The sequence below is a fragment of the Sebastes fasciatus genome, chromosome 19 (genome assembly GCF_043250625.1).
Source record: "Sebastes fasciatus isolate fSebFas1 chromosome 19, fSebFas1.pri, whole genome shotgun sequence".
Classification (NCBI taxonomy): domain Eukaryota; kingdom Metazoa; phylum Chordata; class Actinopteri; order Perciformes; family Sebastidae; genus Sebastes; species Sebastes fasciatus.
The window spans coordinates 25,941,207-25,965,768 of NC_133813.1; the positions used below are offsets into that span (position 1 = coordinate 25,941,207).

Below are 24,562 nucleotides of genomic sequence, written 5' to 3' on the forward strand. Positions count from 1 at the left end.
GTTTGGCTGTTGTTCTGAGGAAAGGTTGTCCGTTCAGGTCTGTTGTTTTATGAGTGTGTTTGTGAATTTAGTGGGAATGTTGCGTTTGGACGTGTTCGGCTTTTGTTTACTTGTGTATATTTAGCGGCATCTTGAACAGATTTAAATAAATCAATTTAATAGATGGCTCTGCTAAAGAGGCCACGTTGTGTGGACCAACCCGTTCTTACTCCCTCCTCGTCAAATACTGTTTGTTCAGCGCCCCTCGGCATCGGAGACCGACGTACAGAGGCACCCTTTAGCAACAGTATGACGAACCGCTTTTTCAACTAACTCCATTGTAAACCCTCCCTCGGCGTTATTCAACAGCTGGAGCAAGTGACGTAGTATAAATAGCATGAGAGTCCACTCAGGTCGGTCGGAAGGGGGGTTGGATGGGGTCAAACAAACCCACAACTTTCAACCAGGAGACCTGTGTTCGTGTCCCGTGTGAAACTTAAAGTAACGTTGACTTATTTTGTCACGTCAGTCTTCAGTCACATGACTCGTCAGTCACTTGAATCTTTAGTATCGTCAGTCCCGTGAGTCACATGAGTCATTAGTATCGTCAGTCCCGTGAGTCTTTAGTATCATCAGTCGCGTGAGTCTTTATTATCGTCAGTCCCGTGAGTCGTTAGTATCGTCAGTCCCGTGAGTCTTTATTATCATCAGTCCCGTGAGTCCTGTGAGTCACGTGAGTCGTTAGTATCGTCAGTCCCGTGAGTCTTTATTATCATCAGTCCCGTGAGTCCTGTGAGTCACGTGAGTCGTTAGTATCGTCAGTCACGTGAGTCGTTAGTATCGTCAGTCCCGTGAGTCGTTAGTATCGTCAGTCCCGTGAGTCTTTATTATCGTCGGTTTGTGAGTCCTGTGAGTCACGTGAGTCGTTAGTATCGTCACTCCCGTGAGTCATTAGTATCGTCACTCCCGTGAGTCATTAGTATCGTCAGACCCGTGAGTCTTTATTACCGTCAGTCCCGTGAGTCACATGAGTCGTTAGTATTGTCAGTCCCGTGAGTCTTTATTATCGTCAGTCCCGTGAGTCCTGTGAGTCATGTGAGTCGTTATTATTGTCAGTCCCGTGAGTCATGTGAGTCGTTAGTATCGTCAGTCCCGTGAGTCTTTATTATCATCAGTCCCTTGAGTCCTGTGAGTCACGTGAGTCGTTAGTATCGTCACTCCCGTGAGTCACGTGAGTCATTAGTATCGTCAGACCCGTGAGTCTTTAGTATCATCAGTCGCGTGAGTCTTTATTACCGTCAGTCCCGTGAGTCCTGTGAGTCACGTGAGTCGTTAGTATCGTCAGTCCCGTGAGTCTTTATTATCATCAGTCCTGTGAGTCACGTGAGTCGTTAGTATCGTCAGTCCCGTGAGTGTTTATTATCATCAGTCCCGTGAGTCACGTGAGTCATTAGTATCGTCAGTCCTGTGAGTCCTGTGAGTCACGTGAGTCGTTAGTATCGTCAGTCCCGTGAGTCTTTATTATCGTCAGTCCCGTGAGTCACGTGAGTCGTTAGTATCGTCAGTTCCGTGAGTCGTTAGTATCGTCAGTCCCGTGAGTCTTTATTATCGTCAGTCCCGTGAGTCACGTGAGTCGTTAGTATCGTCAGTCCCGTGAGTGTTTATTATCATCAGTCCCGTGAGTCACGTGAGTCATTAGTATTGTCAGTCCCGTGAGTCCTGTGAGTCCTGAGTCCTGTGAGTCCTGTGAGTCACGTGAGTCGTTAGTATCGTCAGTCCCGTGAGTCTTTATTATCGTCAGTCCCGTGAGTCACGTGAGTCGTTAGTATCGTCAGTTCCGTGAGTCGTTACTATCGTCAGTTCCGTGAGTCTTTATTATCGTCAGTCCCGTGAGTCACGTGAGTCGTTAGTATCGTCAGTCCCGTGAGTCGTTAGTATCGTCAGTCCCGTGAGTCTTTATTATCGTCAGTTTGTGAGTCCTGTGAGTCACGTGAGTCGTTAGTATAGTCAGTCCCGTGAGTTCCGTGAGTCTTTATTATCATCAGTCCCTTGAGTCCTGTGAGTCACGTGAGTCGTTAGTATCGTCACTCCCGTGAGTCATTAGTATCGTCACTCCCGTGAGTCATTAGTATCGTCAGACCCGTGAGTCTTTATTACCGTCAGTCCCGTGAGTCACATGAGTCGTTAGTATTGTCAGTCCCGTGAGTCTTTATTATCGTCAGTCCCGTGAGTCCTGTGAGTCATGTGAGTCGTTATTATTGTCAGTCCCGTGAGTCATGTGAGTCGTTAGTATCGTCAGTCCCGTGAGTCTTTATTATCATCAGTCCCTTGAGTCCTGTGAGTCACGTGAGTCGTTAGTATCGTCACTCCCGTGAGTCACGTGAGTCATTAGTATCGTCAGACCCGTGAGTCTTTAGTATCATCAGTCGCGTGAGTCTTTATTACCGTCAGTCCCGTGAGTCCTGTGAGTCACGTGAGTCGTTAGTATCGTCAGTCCCGTGAGTCACGTGAGTCATTAGTATCGTCAGTCCCGTGAGTCCTGTGAGTCCCGTGAGTCTTTATTATCGTCAGTCCCGTGAGTCTTTATTGTCGTCAGTCCCGTGAGTCACGTGAGTCAATAGTATCGTCAGTTCCGTGAGTCCTGTGAGTCACGTGAGTCGTTAGTATCGTCAGTCCCGTGAGTCTTTATTATCGTCAGTTTGTGAGTCACGTGAGTCGTTAGTATCGTCAATCCCGTGAGTTCCGTGAGTCTTTATTATCATCAGTCCCTTGAGTCCTGTGAGTCACGTGAGTCGTTAGTATCGTCACTCCCGTGAGTCACGTGAGTCATTAGTATCGTCAGACCCGTGAGTCTTTAGTATCATCAGTCGCGTGAGTCTTTATTACCGTCAGTCCCGTGAGTCACATGAGTCGTTAGTATCGTCAGTCCCGTGAGTCTTTATTATCGTCAGTCCTGTGAGTCACGTGAGTCGTTATTATCGTCAGTCCCGTGAGTCCTGTGAGTCACGTGAGTCGTTAGTATCGTCAGTCCCGTGAGTCTTTATTATCATCAGTCCCTTGAGTCACGTGAGTCGTTAGTATCGTCACTCCCGTGAGTCACGTGAGTCATTAGTATCGTCAGACCCGTAAGTCTTTAGTATCATCAGTCGCGTGAGTCTTTATTACCGTCAGTCCCGTGAGTCCTGTGAGTCACATGAGTCGTTAGTATCGTCAGTCCCGTGAGTCTTTATTATCGTCAGTCCCGTGAGTCCTGTGAGTCACGTGAGTCGTTAGTATCGTCAGTTCCGTGAGTCCTGTGAGTCACGTGAGTCGTTAGTATTGTCAGTCCCGTTTGTTCCGTGAGTCTTTATTATCGTCAGTCCCTTGAGACCTGTGAGTCGGTAGTGTCATCGGTCAAGTGAGTCGATAGTCAGTGACGTTAACGTCAACCACGACCGCTTCCTAACCCTAACTAAGTGGTCGTGTTACCTAAACCTAACTTCCTGTGAAAATTAAAGTTTATTTTGAAAGGACTCTGCATTTAACGAGTGTATATTGACGCCGTCCCTGGTCCGTCAAAAACGCAAGAGGGGTACCCCGTGCGTCGGTCTCTGATGTCGAGGGTCGCTGTGACCAAGCGGCGGTGGTGTTTGACGAGTTGGGAGTGAGAATGTGTTGCGTGGTCTCATGCAGTGACAAGAGAAAGCTTTTTTTAAAGTAGGGAATGGTGTGGATTTAGCAGCTTATCCAGTTGGTGGATTTGTACTAGCCTCAGCGGTTCGTGAGCTCAGCAGCGCAGATCCATCAGTTTGTCATCTGAGATCAATAACTCTCTTCTTCTTCCTCTTCCTCCTCCTCCCATCAGAGTCCTTGCCAGAACAGACCTTTAAGGATGACAGCGACGCCGCCACCCTGAGACAGACCCTTCCAGATTTAACACCCGACGACCCCTCCGATGCCCCAGCACTTCCTGCCGAAGAACCCGCCTCCGCCCCCGTCAGTGCAGACGCAGCTGAGGGGGAGGAACCCGCTGACGCTGGCGACCAGGAGGGAGAAGAGTCTCCCAGCAAGTCGCCCTCCAAAAAGAAAAAGAAGTTCCGCACCCCTTCCTTCCTAAAGAAAAACAAAAAAAAGACAGAGTCCTAGATAACGTCGGATCGGTCCTCCAGGCTGGCCTCTGCCTCCTTTCATTTTCCGCTTCTTTCGTCTGCTATCACCCTTTGGAGCAAGCCACTGTTACAAACAGTTCTGCTTTTTTTGTTGTTTTGATATCATTTGTCGCCGGCTTATTAACCTTCTTCTCCTCGTTAGTGTGTGCCAATTTTGTATACAGTGCAGACCGATTGCATAAAGGTTTTTAATTATTAGAAGCTTTTTAGTTGTGAGTGAGTGATACATTCTGTCTTGTCTACTCCATCTGGCCTTCGGTGCATGTCTATTACTACAGGCCCACACATTTAATGTGAGCTTTTAGGGTTTTATCGCCCTCTTTTTTTCTTTTTTCTTTTTAACCTAAACCATTGTAACCACTAGAATGTATTGGGATTGTATCAAAAATATGTCAAAGTGTCTTTTAAAAACAGTGAATGCAGAAAGAAAGAAAAGCTTGTACTCTCATTTAACTGGTGGTTAAAACTACAAATTGCATAATGCTAATTTTACCTCTGAAGCTGAATTCCATGTAAGCAGGCCAGGTGAACAACAGTTGGGATATTTCCAGTTGATTATTTATGGAAAATGCATACATACAAAGTCCATATTAATGTCTCCATAATCCAACATTTTCATTAAATCTTCCATAAGCTAAATCCCATCTGTGTTGACTTTTTTTAAAAACTCAAAAGCCACAAGCATTTAACACGGCCTTAACTTACAGGTATGTTATATAGTGCTTTAGATATTTATAGGATGTGGAAGCTGGGTTTGATATTTCTCAAAAACAGATTAATCTGTGGTGCTGTAAACCTGCAGATGATAATGTTTGAACAGCGTGGATCACAAAGAAATGTGAGTCATCCCGGGAAGCGTCCGCAAGCACTGTTCTTGTTGATAGTATATTTGCTGCTGGCTGTAAGTCTTTAGTATGAAGGGAATGTGTATAAACATATTTTTCATTTATTCTAATTATTTGAGCCTGGCTTTGCATATGCCCCTTGATTTCTCTCCGTCTCCATGAAAGGCAGAAACGGACAGAAATGCTACATATTGTGTGAAATTGTATTCTCAATTATGTAATTTGTTTTTATGCTTTTTCTCACAAAGTAGATTGAGCCATGATTGCTTGCTGTGAGATAGCACTGTGAACCTCTTTTATAAACCACTGTCTGGGAACTCACACGTTCTATCATTAATACAGTTGTTACAGAACATGTAAATGTCACTGTTATGAAGCTGCATGATCAGTCATAGGTCACCCTGGACTTTCCTGTGTAAAACTCCACTCTGAGCAAATAATACTTAGTCATTGACTACCTATGTGTTTCCAGTTGCAGTAAAGACACAATGTACGCTGGAGAAGCTTTTTTTGTTTAAGATATGTAATCAATGGTGTGATTGCAAAAAATGAGCCGTGCTTAAAGGGGAACTATGCCCATTTTCTTGATTCATATATGGTCTAAAATGGTCCAAAAAATATTAGTAAACATGAACAACTCTTTCCCAAATCCAAAAACTAGAGTGCTAAAACTCAGACTTCTGATGTCATAGGGTATAAAGTGTGGAGCTGCTCCATCGACGATGAATAGGGAGAGATGTTAGATGACACTGAGAGCACCCAGGTGAATGTTCGGAGTATAGGGGAACATTTTCTGTTTCGCAACAAGAATAAGGTTAATTTGGGTGTGAAAAAAAGACACATTCTGTGCGTCCACAAAATCAACCTCCCATTCATCACCCGATTCAGCTGTTATCAGGCCATTAAATAGGCCATTAAATAGGCCACTAAATAGGCGTTATCAGTCACTATAAGCACCATAGATGTGTGTCATTAGGGGCCTACTACGCCTACTACAGGCCATTAAATAGGCGTTATCAGTCGCTATAAGCACCATAGATGTGGGGCATACTACGCCTACTACAGGCCATTAAATAGGCGTTATCAGTCGCTTTAAGCACCATAGATTTAGGTCATTAGGGGCCTACTATGCCAACTTCGTTATAAAAGTGAAACTTAAAAGTAACACGTTCTAACATGTAAAACTGAATGAAAGGTCACGTTTTGAACACAAACAAAAAGGCTTCTTTAGGTTAAGGCAACAAAAAAAAAAAACAGTAAAGTTTAGAGAAAAACATATTTTGTGTTAAAATAACTACGAACACAAAGACAACTACACACTGGATGTGAATTCTTATCTCCTGGGTGAAAACCTTGTGTTTTGTGTCCCATAAATTGTCCCCAACCTCCACTGCTCATGGAGTTTCACAAGGTCTATACTACAGCGCCTGACTTCCACTTCTGCTCCTGTCATAATTACTACGGTCACTAGAGGTCGCTGTTGTGTTCTTTTATACCTTCTTTCGGTGATCTACTATGTAAATGGATGATTAAACCTACTAGTGGGTGTAGCATGCCCCTACTGACCCACATCTATGGTGCTTATAGCTACTGATAACGCCTATTTAATAGCCTGACAACACTCTAATTGGCTGCAGACTGTATACCCTATGACATCACAAGTTTGAGTTTTAGCACTATAGTTTTGGGATTTGGGAGAGAGTTGTTCATGTTTATTAATATTTTTTGGACTGTCTAAGACATTAGGAATAACCGACATAAATTTTTGTAAATGTAGTTGGAAGTCTGAAGTTGGAAAACGTAGTTCCCCTTTAACGTTGCAGAGCATTAATAGTCCATGCATTGCTAACGTGTGTTGATTCATCCTGTTTTAGTGAAGGGTCAGTCCTCATCTTCTTACTAACTCTGAAATTTAACAGGACGCTTCACCAAATCTGAGACTCTTTTCACACCTGTGTCCACAACAGATGGTGAATCTACATCAATGCATACAAGATGAGGAATTGAAGGACTGCATGTGTAGAGTGCTTAGAGCGTGTACTGTCCTTTAAATGACTGTAATACCCTTTTTATTTGAGTTATATTTTATTTTAGTTTTAGTGTGCTGATAACAATACTCTTTGTAGTCATGGTTTTCATTTGAGTCAACCATAGATTGTTTTCTTTTAATCCTGCAGCTATGCTGATTTGTATTATCTGTCTGAACTACTTCCAATCTAAACGTGTCTCATCATTCCACCATCTACAGACTGAACACTTCCACCTCTCTTTTCTCATAGTTCTGCCTCTTTTACAGCCATGAATAAAAAACACACTACATTGAAAATCAGTATTGTGTGATTGGAGTCATTTATGTCAAATCTCATTGCAAATAATGTAGAAATATACAGTAAGCTACCTCCTTTATCAGTCATATATGAGTCAATATTAGAAGTATTTGTTCAGGTTCAGGATGGATCATTCTGCTTCAGTAGATGATAAAGGTGTCAAAAATAGTAAAAGAATTTTATGGTCAACTTTTAATTAACTGATTACCAGCAATGTGTATGCATATAGTAATGTGTTTTACATTGTACGAACAATGGATACATGTATATCATGAGTATACTCACACAATATTGGCACACAGAGGAAAACAGTCAGTAAAACAAACAAAAGCGGCTCAAAATATAAAGGACAGAAAATTGAAAATAAAACAGGGATTAAAATGAATCAAAAATTGATCATCAAATACATTACAATATTTGTATCCATACATTTGATATACTATTATTTGACCTGTTTTTCAGGGCCTGGTGTGATATTACCTTGACCACTGGGCCTACTGAGACCAGTGGTCTCCTGTTAGTGGCTCTGTGAAGCTGTACTGGAGCTAAATGCTCACATCAGCAACATTTTCTCAGATTTTGCATTTTACTATAGAAATATTATATTTGGGTGTTATGATTACAGTGGCAAAGACAGTAATGCATTTTTCCTTATTAATCTCATTTTAATTCTCGCCAAATTCCAGATTCACAAATGTTAATTTACACACACAAAAAAACAAAAAAACAGCTTAATTTCTTCATTTTTATGAAGGACATGCAAGATGTGTCAATGATTTCTTCCTCCCAAAACAAAAAAGCTATGAAAACAATGAATCTCCAAAGTTATTTATTGTCATACTTCTGCGTGATTCTCTTTTTTTTAATTATATGTTTTCATTTGTTTCTTTCTGTTGTCCTTTTTTTTTGGCACTGCTTTTTGTTTATCTTTTCGCTATGTGAGTGATTCTAATGTGGAGATACTGCATCATATCAGTCTGGACCAAAGTGAACCGACTGACACCACTGAGCATTGCAGTTTCTGCAGATAGGCTTTGTATAATACAACCTATAGTTATGTTTGATCTTACTTGTGGGATAAGCTATTAAAATGAGTTATCATATATTTGTGCTGGCGATTGTTGTAAACTCCTCATATTAAACCTGTGTTCTGTGTAACCTGTGCCCTTATTTTGAAGGAGGGGTTTCTTGTGACCGCTAGGGGCGCTGTGAGGGAATCTCACACCGGAAGTAGCTCCTGTCAGCTTCTTTGTCTTCACCTTTGACCTCAGACTGGTGCACGCTGGAGATGAGAACCAGTGAAACAACGTGGATAGTCAAACATTAAAGTGTTATTTATTAGATTGAGAGTTGTCAGAGCTTTAGTGTCTGATGTTTTCTTCCGCCTGGATTCAATAACTCGACGCGGCCTGAAGGTAAAGTCTCCCTCTGTGTGTTAGCATGGTGTTAGCATGGTGTTAGCATGTGTAAGCATGTCAGTGTGTTTACATCCTGCTGACGGCTCCCAGTGAAGCTAGCTGGCTGTAAAGCTGCTCCACTGTTTGCCTAAAGTCATATAAGCATCGTTTTTATTGCATGTTATACCTTGGCTTCCATGAGTATATTAAAGTCACTCATTCACGTCAATGTTAACCTTCAAAGACTCACCGAGTCTCTGAGGTGGAGGTAGCCAGATGATCAGAGTCTGTGTTGTTTAGCTCAATCAGTCCACTGTGTTAACTACAGATGGGGAAGAAGACACCGATGAAGAAGAGCCTGGCCGACAAGGTCCGCAAAACCAAGACCTCCACTGAGATCAAGAACAACCCCTTTGAGGTGAAGATCAACAGGAAGAAGTTTGATATTCTGGGGAGGAAAAGCAAGCATGATGTGGGTCTCCCTGGTGTGTCTCGATCCAAAGCCATTAATAAGGTAAGACCAAATCTCAGGTTGTTACCTTCTTCCCTGACTGACCAGCACCAACTTCTCCCTCTGCAAGTAATAACAGAACAATTCAACTACATTCAAGATTCAAGATTCAAGATGTTTGTCACGCCGGTTATACAGGTGCAATCGTGTGAAATACCTTTGGCTGAGAAGCTCCATTGAAATAATAAGTTATATTTCAATTATAAAAGGAAATACTTTGTACAAGGGCATATATAGAATATATACAGGCGTATTAAGAACATATATATTAAGAACATATACAGTATAAGATATATTATTGTGTGAGAAGGTGTCGTATGAATTATCTATTCAAGAGTCTGAAGGCCTGGGGGAAACAACTGTTCCTCAGTCTGCTGGTGAGAGTCCTGGGGGTCCTGTATCTTCTACCAGAGGGCAGGAGGGAGAACAGGCTGTTGTGGGGGTGTGGTGTCCTTAATGACACTCAGGGGCTTCCTGAGGCACCGCTGGGTGTAAAGCTCCTGCAGGCTGGGCAGCTCGCACCCGGTGATGTGTTGGGCCGAGCACACCACCCGTCCCAGCGCCTTACGGTCCACGTTGGTGCAGTTGCCGTACCAGGTGGTGAAGCAGCCTGTCAGGGGGCTCTCTATGGGGCCCCATTAGAAGTCCCTGAGGATTTGTGCTTTCAGTCTAAAAGTCTTGAGTCGCCTCAGAGCGTACAGTCTCTGCTGGGCCTTCCTGACTACAGCGGTGGTGTGGGTGGCCCATGTCAAGTCCTTATGGATGTTGACACCCAGGTATTTAAAGGTGTCCACCCTCTCCACCGCTGTGCCGTTGATGGTGACTGATATCATGAAATGGACCTGTTGACTCTGCGTGCTAGTGCACTCATAGGCAACCTTATAACAATCTCTCATACGGTCATATAAAAGGATCATAATGGGCTCTTTAAACATTTGCTGCTTTTCAGTACAAATAGTACAACTTTATATTTTTAATCAAAATGACAATATGGTGAAGTTGTTGGATGAGTTTACTCACTATGTCTACAGTGATCGGTTAACAGGAGAACAGGTTGCGTCAGTGAATATGAAATAACAAATTCATCAATACACAGGGGCACATTTTATTAGAGGAATATATTTCAGTCACAAATGATTTGTGTTCATTCTATATATGGACAGATTTCATACATAAAGCAAAGTAAAATATTGATTTGTTTAATAGATAATATCAAACAAAATCTACATGTTAGTACTGTGACACGTTCCAGTGGACCCAACAAATCTTCATCTTTTGATGATGTAGTTATTCTACATATATTACCAGTTTAAATCCAGTTATTGCAATGAAATCAACTTTATTTATGTATTTATTGCAGTTGGTGATTATTTAATTTACACTTTATGAACTAAGCAGTGTCTGAGGTGCACATTTTTGGTTTGTCAAATCAATTTTATTTGTATAGCCCATTATCACAAATTAGCCTCAGGGGGCTTTACATTCTGTACAGAATACAACAACCTCGGTCCTTTACTGTACGACAATCTCATCGGTCATGAGGTTATCATCCTTATGAACTCAACTGTCATTAAATCGTGTTTTCGAAAGTTCATAATCTGTAATTTTACAAAAGGCTGAAGTGATGAGGTGCACATTGGAATCACTGTTAGACCGAAAACGCTGGAGTCCTAAACTGAAGAGTGACTCGCCCCCTTTTATGAGTTCCCCCTATTTCGGCCCGTCAGCAGCTACTTATTAACCTTAGGATGTTTTGTGAAAATGATGTCTGGTTCTTTGACAAAACACACAGGAAACTGCTGCTGCAAATAGAAGCCATTAGGGGTCTATATCACAGGTTTCATCACGATATGATATTATGTCGATTCTCTGGACAACAATACAACATTTGCTGACATCACGATAGTCTGCCACGATACGATTTGATTCAATTCAGGGGCATGCGATTGATATGAGACGATATCGTTTGCCCATTTAACACAATCAGTTTCCGTTTATATCAACTCACAAAAAACAACAAAAATATGATTTGACAATTTTATTACTGGGCTCCTCCAGACATTTAAATGGAAAAACAATCTATTCTTTTTAATAAAAAGAATAAAAATTAAAGGTCTGTCTTAAAGATGACGTTATGTATTCACTTCGCATCGATGATTTTGGATCACTGAACATTGAAGTAGACATAGTAGTACAGTAGAAGTGGAAAATGTACATACAGCAGAATAAAGAAAAGGACGGCGGAATGAAACATAAAAGATTCTGCCGTCTGATGAAATAAAGAATAAAAGATTGTACTGTGTATCTGGCAGAAGTGGGTCACAGCTCTTCATCCATTCAACACTATCTGTGCCGTGAAGCCTGGTGCTCACAGTATCACGCTGAGGGAGGGATTCTCTGCAGGAGAGACTGAGAATGTTGTAAGAACATGAACAGAACTAAGAAGAAGTTAAAGTGAGGATAAAAGTAGAATCTGCACACTTTGTTAAATCTTACTTTATATCGATCAGTGAAACATTGACACAACTCAGAGGGAACAAATCTGTAACTCTAGTAAAGAATCAATGTTTTTGTAGCGTGTTGGAGCTTTGTGTGTGTTTGTGTTTTCCTGAGTGAACATAAATCATATTCTATTCTTGATTTTTGATCTGTTAGAGAAAAGAAACCCTCCTGAAGGAATACAAACAGAAGGGCAAGTCCAGCAAATTCGTTGACAGACGCTTTGGGGAGTACGACACCAAGATGGCACCAGAAGACAAAATCCTGAAGAGGTTCGCGATGGAGAGACAGGTCAGTGATGTAATGATTTGTATTAGGACGCACTGGACATCAGGTCATGAGATAGAGGTCACCTTTCAACTAAATAAACCTAGCATTCAGACAGATATGAAAACCGATTTACTAATATCACTATCTAAGACCTTCTGGAATTTTACATGAATCATTTGTTACTCAAAAATGTCAACAAATCTCAGTGTGTAAACAAAACGCTCCAACCAAACTGTGCTTTACCATCCAGCGTGCCCACGATAAGAAGGACATGTTCAATCTGAACGAGGAGGAGGAGCTGACTCATTACGGCCAGTCGCTGGCTGAAATGGAGAAATTCAACGACATTGTGAATAGCGACGATGAAACAGAGGAGAGGGGTCTTTTATCAGGTGAGTGCTGCTGTTGTCCGAACACCAAATGAACGGAAAGTTAAGTAAGGGATAATGTACAGCGAGTCGGTCATTGTTGTGAAATTTCCCCCGACAGGGCGAAGCGGAGGGGTCTCTCATCGCCCTGAAGGGGTTTATTTCACAACAATGACCCGCTAGCTGTACATTATCCCGCTTAATACACGGATATTTACTGAAGAAATCAATAATGTGACACAAAAACGGTCCTCCAGAGTCCGACATCAGAACTGCATCCATAGCAACGGTCTATTATACATAGCAACGGTCTGCTATAAGGAAATAACAGACCGTAGAACGCTGTGATTGACCAATCAGAATCGAGTATTCAACAAAGCTGTGGGGGGGGGATTTTTGGTGGAAAACCCAACTGTATGGTGACGCTATACCTCTTTCTCATCTAGCTGAGCTTACCGCCTCCCACTTTGGAGGAGGAGGGGGCCTCCTCAGAAGGAGAACATCAGGAGAGCAGGAGGAGGGGGAAGGAAGCCACAGGGCCAAGTCCAGACAGGAGCTGATTGAAGAGCTCATCCAGAAGTCTAAGCAGGAGAAGGTGAGCCAGTTACACAATCCTGTTGATTAATTTGGTTCTACACTCACCCTGTTAAACACCAATATACACAGATGAGTATGTATTTAAAATTGATTTAAGTAAAATGGAAGGCTTTTACGAGGACACGGCTGCCGTCACTACGAGCAACCACGACACGTTGGGCCGAGAGTCACCAGTCAACGCCGTTAGCAGACACTCCGTATGTGATACCGACCCAATGATGTTTTCTTTGTGGTCACTAGTTGCCTTAGTTAGAGCAACTAACGTTATATTTCACAAGATAACTAAATAACAAAAATATCGCCAGCCTTATCCTGAAAGGATGTTGGCTTTTTTACGGGTTGATTGTGGTCCAGATGATTAACTTCTGAGTTTTCTTAAATTTTGTGTTTTACTTTTCCAGCGGGAACGTCAGGTGCAGAAAGAGGAGTCACAGGAGCTGACTGAGAAGCTGGATCAGGAGTGGAAGAGCATTCAGTCTCTGATGGTGACAAAGATACCCAAAGGTGAACGTCCTGAGGAGGAGAAGCCCAAGGTAGGATCACACCAATCACTGAACTAAAGGTTGTTCCCCCCTGCTGTGTGCTTTCATTCATCAGTGGTTCTCTCTCTCTCTCTCTCTTTCTCTGCTTCCAGCTGGAGCAGTATGACATGATGGTCAGAGAGCTGGTCTTCGAGATGAAGGCTGCGCCCTCGGAGAAGCTGAAAACCCCGGAGGAGCTCGCCAGGGAGGAGAGGGAGAAGCTGCAGAAACTAGAGGTATGTTCACAGCGCAGAGGGTAGCTGAATACTTTCACCTCAATGCCAACAACTTCTCGTCATTATCAACATACTCTGTTTTTCCCCCAGGCTGACCGTCTGAGGAGGATGATGGGAGATGAAGTCAGGGAGAGTTCACAGAGTCAGATTCACATGTCTGCCGATGACCTCAACGACGGCTTCATCCTGGATAAGGACGACCAGAAGACCCTGTCTTATCAGGTGAGAGCAATACGAAGGGTTTATGTATTAAGAACTGGTTCATTTCTGGAATATTCTTTTTGTTGATTTACTGTATTATGTTAATACAGAACGTGCTTAATTGGCATTTCTTCTGTGTGTCCAGGACGGAAAATGGAACATTGGAGAGGAGTCTGAAGGAGATAAAGATGAAGATGAAGAAGAGGGAGAGAGTGGAGAGGAGGAGGAATCAGAGGCAGAGGAGGAAGATGGAGATGGAGATGAAGAGGAGGAGGAGGGCAGTAGTGAAGAAGAAGAAGAAGAAGAAGAAGAAGAAGATGGTCACTCGGACCTGGAGTCAGAGCAAGAAAGTGGGGATGAGGAGGGAAAACAGGAGGATGAAGAGAGCAGTGCCAAACCGAGTCTGAGTGAAGAGGAGGTGAAGGCCCAGCAGGAGGCAGCTAAAGCAGAGCTCCCATACACATTTATTGGTAACTACACACACAAACAAATGACCAAAACTACCTCAAATCACACCTCAATTTGATTTTACAAAAGAAAGAAAAAAAGAAACTTTAATTTTTAGGTACATTTCTTAACTTGTCTTTTCTATCGGGGTTGACTTTGGTTCATCTGAGACTTTGCCGAGATGAGTATCATCACCATTCTCCCGTTTTAATAACCTGTTTCACTTATATTCTGCGTATCTTCTTCCTTTCGTAGCTCCAGAGAGCTACAGCGACCTGAAAGCTTTGCTCCACGGCCACACCCCCGACAACCAGCGCCTCATCGTGGCCAGGACTCAGAAAAGCAACCACGCTAGTTTGGCTGTAGGCAATAAGCTCAAACTGCAGGTACGATACAGAGCAGGAGGCTAAATGAGTGTCTGCAGCCAGTTTTAGGTTGCGTTCAGTGCCGTTTGAACTTACAGCATTATCTCTGTTTGTCTCAGAAACTGTTTGGCTTTCTGTTGGAGTACGTCGGAGAACTGGCCAGCAGGAGTCCACCTGAACTCACCACCGTAGATAAACTCATACCGTGAGTTCAAAAAGTGCCTCAAGTTTGCCTCTCGATTCAAATATTTCGTCCTCGAAACGAAATGTATCTGATCATTCCTGCATTGTTGTTTCTCTCTCTTCTCTCTCTCTCTTTCTGTAGAGAGCTGTACACTTTGTGTCAGATGTTTCCGGAAGCAGCCCGTAAGGCGATGCAGAGCATCCTCAGAGACGCCGGTCACAGCACGGAGGAGGCGCTTGAGGTCAAAGGACATGTTCCTTTCCCAGCACTGGACATGGTATGGGTTATTTGCTGTGAATACTGTATGTTCCATCAGGGTGGATTGAGCTTTTTAGAGGTTTTAAATGTCACTGAACTGGCCTATAGACAAAATCCGGCGACCGCTTTGTGTGTTCCACCATCTAGCGCCACCGCCATTACTGCGATGGCAAGTCATAGTGACTCTACTGTTTGCTAACAGCACTGACTGGGGGCTTTCAGCCGAAAGCGCACAGGGTTGATTGTTGTAACTTACATGAATGGTTGTCATAAAAATAATAATTATAATAATAATAAATGTTATTTATATAGCGCTTTTCAAGAAACTCAAAGAAACTTTACACAGTTAAAATGATCATAAATAAAAACAAGATAATATATAAAACACATAATCACACATTAAAAGCAGTTCTAAAAAAGTTTATCATCTAAGATGATAAACACAGATGAATATGTATTTAAAAAAAGTACAAAAGTAAAATGGAAGGCTTTCACGAGGACACAGCTGCCGTCAATACGAGCAACTACGACCCGTTCGTCTGAGAGTCACCAGTCAACACCGTTAGCAGACACTTTGTATGTGATACCGACTGAATGATGTTTTAGTTACAGCAACTAACGTTATATTTCACAATAGCGCCACAGTTGGTTGATTGAGTTGATTTATTCTGTGGAGCCACCGCCTCCCCTAGACAGTGCCTTTAGCCCACTAACGGTAGACGTCGTTGTTAACTTAGCTGACGTTATTTGTTTCACCGTGTCAGGCTGACGTTAGGCAGCTGAGAACTGCTCAGGTTCTTCCTGATCTCCTAGAAAGTAACGTTACATAGAAAGTAAAGGTAAAAGTAGGAAATTGTACAATTATTAGGACAGCTTGCATTCAAACGGGCACGTATTGTAGGGAGATGCCACCGCGGTAATGGCGACTCATTTACGTCCAGTACTTCCCCAGATTCTTGTATATCCATTCTAACCTCAGCTTGAAACGTTACGTCCTCTTGCTCTGATTTATCTTTGATTGATGTTCGATTCTTGTCTTTCAAGGAGAATATTAACTGTAAATAAAAATACAGATGAAATAATAATAAAGAAGGTGAAGGGATGCCCTTTCTCTTGGTATCAAATGATTTGTTCCTCATTCTCTCCTCTGTTTATGACAAATGCAGCTGTTTGTTTTTGTGTTTCCAGCTCATCTACCTGAAGGTGACAGCCCTGCTGTTTCCTACTTCAGACTTCAGACACCCAGTTACTACTCCCGCTCTGCTTTACATCAGCCAGGCTCTCACTAAGGTACACTCAGTGTTCAATGGGTTTGCTATTGTCTGTGTCGTTAGAGTACTGTTCTCGCCTTCCTGCCTCGAATGGGATTTCACCATTTCTCATTCTGTTTGAATCCAGCCCTCCTCCTCATCATTTTTTTTGTGTTGATTTGTGTGGAAAAGGCTTTCCATATATACACCTCAAACATTTTCAATTATTCATTATGAGTTTTCCAGGTCACAACAGCTGTCTAAAGCTACAACTGTTGTTTTCTTTCCACTGCTGCAGCTGAGACACTCAGTGTTTAATGTTGAAGTGAATCTCCTCCTTAAATGGCATCAAATCAATGCATGATGAAAGGCTGTTTAGTTTTCAGCACTAATGCCACGATCATACCTGTGTGTTTATACATCCTTAGTGTCCGGTGAGGTCGTTACAGGACGTGACGTCAGGTTTAGTGCTGTGCTGTCTGGCGGTGGAGTACGTCTCCTTTTCAAAGCGCTTCCTGCCTGAGCTCATCAACTTCCTGACCGGAACGCTGCATCTGGCCGTGCAGGACAAGACCTCTCTAGGTGGCTGCACACTCAAATGATTAACAACACATTTTCCACAAATCTATCACGCGTCTTTGGTACCAGCATTCGTAAGGTGACACAGAATTTGATGTTGTGTTGCAGGTTACACTGTGGTGCCGCCCTTTAGGCCATCAGGGAAGTGCAGTGATCTGCTGGTGTTGTCAGACTCCGAGTCCTGCAGGAGCTGGAGCAAGAAAAGCCTTCCACTGTCTGTGACCCAACACATGGAACTCAGAAGTGACCTCGACAGAGATCACCACAGGTAGGAGGGGAGGGGGATACACCTGAAGGGAAAGAAGCCGGTCAAACCTCTAAACCATTCGTTTGACTCATTTGATGGTATTTCTATCGTTGTTGACTTTCATAATAGATAATCTATTTTACAATTTGCTACTACAACATAGAAAAGCACGCCGTTAGCTCTTTGAGCACCGTTAACTGTGAGCCGCCGGCTCTGCCGCTGCCGCCATGTTGAGAGCCTTGTGGAGGCAATTGAAATGCTCCCTGTCTCGCATTTAGCACCTTTAACAGCTCGTCAAGTCATTTTGCTTATGAGTGATGTTTGAATCATTACTCACCTCAAACAGACATTCTCAAAGCTCCTCAAAGTTCTCCCTTTTGTCCGTCCATCCATGTCTGCGTAGTTAGAAACATTTCAATGTGCGCGGACTGGCGAAAACCTGGAAGGGCCATGCCTGATGGTATGACGTCACTTTGGCCATGCGGACACTTGCGAACCTTGCAGATGCAGCAAGCATAAATCAAGCTTAAAGCTGCAGTGGGTAGGAATGGAACAAATATGATTTAAAAAAAGTTATTTTTATGAAACGGTCACTATATCCTGACAGTAGTGCATGAGACAGGTCATCTGAAAAAAATCATGTTCCTCTGTGTCCTCCGGTGCTCCTAATGGCATCTGCAAGATTTCACAGACCGAAGGAAAAAAAGCCGTACGAGCTGATCTGAGGTCTGCTGTCCAGCTGCCGTCTATGAGAGCCACGAGTCAATCATTCGCGTACTCCGACCAAACGGTCAAACTAGGCAGCGCTGATCAAATATGAATCGATATTCTGTTACTGTAATGCCTATTTCTCTCCTCAAATGTCTTCAGAATCATCTTGTAGTGTACTGTTTAGTTGTAAAAAGAGAAAGTTTGTGACCCAGCAGCCATGTTGAGATCAAGTTGAGGAAATACCAAGCACCGCCCACCAGCCGGAGCACAGCCAATAGGAACGCTCTCTCTCTGAAATGACCTGTGATTGGTCAAAGTCTCCCGTCACGGGATAGATTTTTTTAAAGCCAGAAAACAGAGCCATGAGGAGGAGCAGAAGTCTAGTTATCTCTCAGAACACTTGAATTACAATATGCTGAAAGGTTATTATGGGATTTTTGCCCAATGATGCCAAAAACATTCCACCTACTGCACGTTTAATACATCTTTCAATGTAATATGGGCATGTGAGTAATTGTAACAATAATTGAGAAGAAATGTAAACCTATCCAAGCTTATCAGAAAGATTTTAAAGAAAAAGAATGCTGTTAAATTTAATTACAGCCCCTGGTTTTATTGTTCACTGTTTCAAAATGATTTCTAAATTAAAGCCAACCCCCCCTCCCCCCCAGATGTTGCCCTCTGTATATACAGCTGACCCCCCAGAGACGTGGCATTCAGATGCCACAGATCTCAGAATGCCTTAATTGGCCATTCAGAGTAGAGTATGTAACAACAGCATGTAATAACAGGAGTGAACATTTGTCTGGAGACAATTATAGGCCCAGTAGGAAGAGAGGGAGGGAGAGGAAGTGTGAGAACACATTTCGTCTTCACACAGATTCTCGTGTTCAGTTTAGACCACAATATGACCACCAAAAAAATGAAACGGCAATACATGACGTTAGACTGATTTAATGACCTTTTATATAAGTGAAAAAATATTACAACAACAAAAAATACCCAAATGGAAGCACACACACAGGTACTGGTATAGATGGACCAGCTGCTTTACAACATTTTATAAACAAATTTGAATGTCATGTGGTGCTGATGATAAGGAATCAATGTTTGACGAGGGTCTTCGTTAATGTACGGATATGAAAAGCTAAGATGAGCCGTCATACTGTGTTTACCTGTACAGACTGTGTGGCTCAGAGCTGATACATCCACTGGGATGAGTCGCCAGCGTGGTTTTCACACAGCAGCTGGTGTGTGGGCACAAAGCAAGGCTTGTAAACGGGCTTCAGCCGACCATGATTGTGCACGGTTTGTGAGAATATACATTTATATTTGTGCTCAACTAAAAATGAATACTCATAACAAGCCATAAAACCACTCTGACCCAGACTCAAACGCTATGGTTATGTTGCAGAGAAATTAATTCAATTTCTTTTATTTTCTATAAAGAAAAACAAATAAACCTGTTAGTCACAAAGAACAAACCCTGATTTAATCGTCTATGTATCTAATATCAGTTACAAAGATTAGAAATTCAAAATCATTAAGCATTTTTTGTCTGTAATTTATCAATTTTTTTGTTGAAAGTAGCAGTTGTTTATTATATATACAGTATTTAAATTATTTTTGAATCATGCTTTTTAATGTTTCCTTTAGAAAAATGACTACAACAACGTAAACCATAACAAATAAAATAATAACCATTATAGTATAATAACAGATAGTAACTATAAATTGAAAAATAAAATAATAATAATAACAACAATAATAATCATAATAAAAAATATAATAAGGATTATAATACATTAAAATAAATTATATTATAAAAAATAATAACAATAATAATTAAAATAAATTAGTAAAATAATAACCATTATAGTATAATAACAGATAGTAACTGTAAATTGAAAAGTATTAAAAAAATAAGGGAGCAGAAAAAAAAATTAAATTGTTACAAAAATGAATTAAAAAAATAATCAAAATAAATTAATAAAATAAATTCACACCAGTATGTTTATTCTTAATGACTCAGACAGTTGCTTGCTGCAACCTAAATACCTACTCTGTAAATCATAACGTAATAATCGCTGTTATGAACAGAGCGCCGTTGCTCCTCACACCCGGGCTCCCGGTCATGTTCTAATTTCTGCGTTCCTTCAGGCCTTAACAGTGTCACATGCACCACACCAGCAGCAGCTGTGTGTGCTGTGGTTATTACTGCCAGAGTGATCTAGCATCTGGGGAGGGAAAGGTCAGAGGGAGTGAACACTGCATGAAGGCCATAGTGTGTCTAAATGTGTATGGATGACTTCATGTATTTGGACACAGAACGTCATTGAGCTCATGCAGTAATAGAGAGAAAACGGCTCTTGTAGATAACTAGATAGAGTAGCGGAATATTACAAACTGTTTTAACATTTAATAGCTACACTGGATTATATCTCGCAGATATCTGTAATTCAATTCTTCCGAGTCAAAAGGAAGTTTTTGAAATTTCAAATTTCCACAGTGACGTTCTTTCTAGGACAAATGACCCTTTTGCAATGCCCACAATTTCGATATCTAGAATGAACATTCTGGATATCTGCAATATAAATCTCCCAGTTGTTACTAGTTATAACTTTAATTTCAGATATCCCAAATGAAAAACCGTTCCAGATATCCATGTCATTTTGAATATCCAAAATACATTTTGACTAGTAAAAATGCAATATCAGATCTCTAAAATTAGAATAATGACTAGAAACAAACAAAGATAATAATATGCTAAAATGGCTTACTGAAGTTATGACTAGTAACAATTGGATTGTAAATATCTGAAATGTGAGTTTTTCCTAGTAAGAATTCAAAAATGCAATTGTGGATATCTGAAATTGAAAACTGTCTTTATTCTTGTAATATTACGACTTTTTATCTGGTAAAGTTATGACTTTATTATGTAAATCTCAGATGTTTTATCCCTCAATGTGGCCCTAATACTCCGTAGTACATTTGCTCTTTGGCCCTCACTGCATTAGACTTCTATACTATATACTTAGACTATAAACTGTGTTACCTTCATCACAATGATCAGATGTTTTATGGCTCCAGACAGATTTATTTATTTTTTTTTGCTTAAAATGGCTCTTTTGATAGTAAAGGTTGCTGACCCCTGCTCTAGGGCCTCTAAATGTATCCCCACATATACTAACATACACACATACACATCTTTACATAGCGGTTCAGTGGGGTATTTTATTTTTGGCTGCTCCGGCAGAAAGGACCTCAGTAAGAGTAGATGGTAACAGTGAGGAGTCGGGTCAGGTGAACAGAGGCTGATAATCATGAGGCAAATATCAAACTGTAAAACTGATATGTTCATCCATGTTTCTGTAAACCTCTCTGCAGGTTGATGTGTCTGTCTACTTGCCTGGACCTGGTGAAGTGGTGCTGCCTGCTCTACAAAGACCTCGTGTCCTTCACATGCATCTTCCAGCCAATCAGAACGCTGCTTTCCAAACATCTCTCAGCCCAAACATTACCAGAGCTTTTACAGGTCGGTGCCAAAGAGGCTTTGATACAGCAGAATGTCTCTCTTTTTCTCTCTCAAAGTATCTTATTAATTCTAATGTTTGTTGTTTTGTTGCAGGAGCTTCACAGTGAGATCCTGGAGACCATCAGCAGCGCTCCCGTGACTCGCAGTCGGCTGGTTTTAGAGAAGAAGAAGCCGATTCCTCTGAAGCTGCTCACACCAAAGATTGTTGAAGTGTAAGTGGTCTTGTCTAAATGAATTGCAGAAGCTGAGGTAAAAGCATGCACACTTTGCTGTTAGTGCATCTGTTTGAAATACTTCTTCTTTAATATTTGTCAGGTTGGATTATGGAAAGAAACGTGGCAGCACCAGAGAGGAGAGAGAGAAGGAGCGACTGAAGCACAAGTACAAGAAGGAGTTCAAGGGCGCTCTGAGGGAGATCAGGAAGGACACGCGATTCCTCGCCAGAGAGAAGCTCAACGAGGTCATGGACAGGTACGGATGAAATACATTGCCACGTGGAAATGAACCTAAAAGTTCAGGTTCAAGACCTTTATTTATCCCAGAGGGGCAATTGGTTTTTACCGCAGCAGCACCAATAACAGCTCATCACATAGATGATATACACATACATCAACACATACTAAAAAAACACTTAAATACAGGGGTAAAAAAGGTGAAACCTTAAAGTACAAAAATGTTATAAGAGTTCCAATATTACCATATTAGTTAGTGAAAAGAAGTAAAGAACAGGCCTGGGTGGAAGTGCTGATGCTACCTGTACTTCACAGAGTTGAGAAGTGAAATGGCCGAGGGTATGAAAGACAATTTATATCGGTTAGTTTTGACTGATGGTTGTCTGAGGCGGGAACCAGAGGGCATAAATTCTGAATGCAGTGGGTGGAGGGGGGGTATTCTGCTTTCTTTATCAGCTGTTTGTTGTACAGCTCAGACAGACCTTTCTGCTGAGTGCCGATGATTTTGCTGCTGATTTTGATTTTAACCCTCGTTAATGAGTTTTTCTGTTCGAGCTTAGTTTTTGTCACGTTCAAAACATAGTTAAAAGCGGGACCATGAGACACTTCACTAGGGATTCACCGATACCACTTTTTACTTACATTTCGGTACTCGCCAATACCGAGCACCGATACGAGTACTTCTCTGTGCCAAAAGACCCTCGTTAACAGCCAGCTGGAGGGTGTGAGCGACACACGGCAGGCTGGGGAGTCCCGCATACGAGGCGGTGCGCCGCGACTGGTTCTAGGTCGGCCTGGAAAGGCTCGGGCGAAGATGGCTCGCGGCCGCATCTTTACAGCGCTCCTTGCCCGGACCTCCCTGCACCGTGACGGGGCTCCCTGCTTCCGGTGCGACTATCGACCGGGGCGGACTGTCCTCAGTGCGCCCCGACTGCCTCGTGCCGCAGCCCATGTAAAAGACGCCAGGGGTCTGTGGCGTTGTCGGCAACCCACCCGACCCGTCTTGAAACACGGACCAAGGTGTCAAACGCACGCGTGAGTCAGAGGGTGTAAGCAAAACCCCGTGGCGTAATGAAAGTGAGGGCCGACGTGCGCCAGGGGTCGGGCGCACCACCGGCCCGTTTCGCCCGCACCGTCAGGGAGGTAGAGCGTGAGGACACGAAAGATGGTGACGAGAGGTTTACGTCGTGCTGCTGTAAAGTGGTATTGGTGCCGTTGTATCGGAGCCGTTTTGCGAGTACGAGTACATGAGCACAGTATCGGACCCCATACCCGATACTGGTCAGTTGATGTTCTGGACAGTCCGGATAGATGTTCATTCACTCTCATTCTCTGAGTCCGGTTAGTGAGGAAGTCCAAAATCCATCCCACAATATTAGAGTCCAAACCAGTAAGTTTCTGCACCAGCAGGAAAAGTTTCTGTGTCTAACTTGTTACATGTTGTGTGTTTCAGAGATTCAGAGAGAAAGAGGAAAGTGAGGGAGCTCTTTGGCAGCTTGGCCACTCAGGAGGGAGAGTGGAAGGCCCTGAAGAGGAGGAAGAGGAAGTGAAATACAGAATCTCATCGCTTCTCTCCCATCATCTGTTCCCTGTCAAATGGATATTTCCCCCTCCACTCCAGGTGTGGATAACAGCCTGAACACGTTTGTGGAACTGGGGTTTTGTACTTCATGGACTTTTTTTAATCGCGAGACAAATTCAACTTTTCTTGTCGCAGCACACATTTTATAGCGTTTGACAAATAGCTGTCACACTAAGTTGTCAAATATTATGATGTAGGCGTTTGATGCGACCATCGGATACTGTTGTTGGAGGTGTCAGTCAACACAGCAGTAAATAGTTGGTTTGCATTCTCTGTTTTTACCACCAGAATCCATCACTATAAATGTGCTTAAATACAGAAACAAATAAATGACCGTATCTCTCTGTTCTCTTGCTTTCCATCGACAATAAATGTGTTTCCAGTCAAGCTCACTAAAGTAAGATTCAGTGTTATCCCCACCATGATGAGAATGTAAAAAGTCAAACATTTGATGTAATAGAACTGACAGTGGGCGTCTTTAGAGGGAGTTTGACTTTACTATGTTTTAAATGAGAATGAAACCACAGCCACACAGGGTTCTCTGAAATACAGCAGGGTTGTGTGAGGAGAGATAGTGAGATAGAGATGGCGATATATATTTTGAAGTCCTGAATGAAATGAGGAGAAGGAAGTGGTCATACAGAGAAGGGTTAAACCTGCCCCTAAACAAAGAACGACATTCAACTCCTGCATTATTCCGCCTTCTTCTTGTCGGCACGCTGCCGGTCCATCTCCGTCTGTTCACACTTCCATTGTGGTGCCCTGAAAATCGGAGTGTCCACGCCTGTTGGGAAAAGCTTCTTATGCCTCCGCGCCGGCAACAGCCGTGGCCAGAGGCATCATGTTTTCGGGTTGTCCATCTGCACGTAAGTTCATCCGTGCGTCCGGACCATTCTTGTGAACGCAATTTCTCAGGAACGCCTTGAGGGAATTTCTTCAAATTTGGCACAAACGTCCACCTGGACTCAAGGATGAGTTTATTAGATTTTGGTGGTCAAATGTCAAGGTCACTGTGACCTCAGGTCCATCCCATTCTCGTGATATCTCGGAAAC

General features: G+C 42.4%; 2 protein-coding genes across 28 annotated transcripts in view; both read left to right on the forward strand.

Annotated features, from left to right (window-relative positions):
- The window catches only part of add1 (adducin 1 (alpha)), a 46,109-nt gene extending 41,343 nt beyond the window's left edge, over positions 1-4,766 (forward strand). For 22 of the 27 annotated variants that reach the window (XM_074617291.1, XM_074617274.1, XM_074617273.1 and 19 more), the window contains one exon: positions 3,824-4,766. Coding sequence is in view for 18 of the 27 variants with exons in the window: in XM_074617267.1 (XP_074473368.1) it covers positions 3,824-4,104 (281 nt within the window). In the remaining 9 variants the exon portion in view is untranslated. The remainder of the gene's footprint in view (positions 1-3,823) is intronic. The other 5 variants (XM_074617276.1, XM_074617275.1, XM_074617287.1 and 2 more) reach the window with 1 other exon arrangement.
- Positions 4,767-8,517: 3,751 nt separating this feature from the next.
- nop14 (NOP14 nucleolar protein homolog (yeast)) lies at positions 8,518-23,855 on the forward strand. Its single transcript, XM_074617296.1, has 19 exons — positions 8,518-8,714; positions 9,025-9,210; positions 11,863-11,997; positions 12,227-12,368; positions 12,791-12,939; positions 13,343-13,474; positions 13,576-13,698; positions 13,789-13,920; positions 14,045-14,369; positions 14,602-14,732; positions 14,831-14,916; positions 15,037-15,172; positions 16,342-16,443; positions 16,832-16,985; positions 17,091-17,250; positions 21,328-21,475; positions 21,569-21,687; positions 21,791-21,946; positions 23,381-23,855. The coding sequence occupies exons 2-19, from the start codon at positions 9,025-9,027 to the stop codon at positions 23,475-23,477; spliced, it is 2,613 nt and encodes an 870-aa protein (XP_074473397.1). The 5' UTR covers positions 8,518-8,714; the 3' UTR covers positions 23,478-23,855.
- Positions 23,856-24,562: the final 707 nt, after the last annotated feature.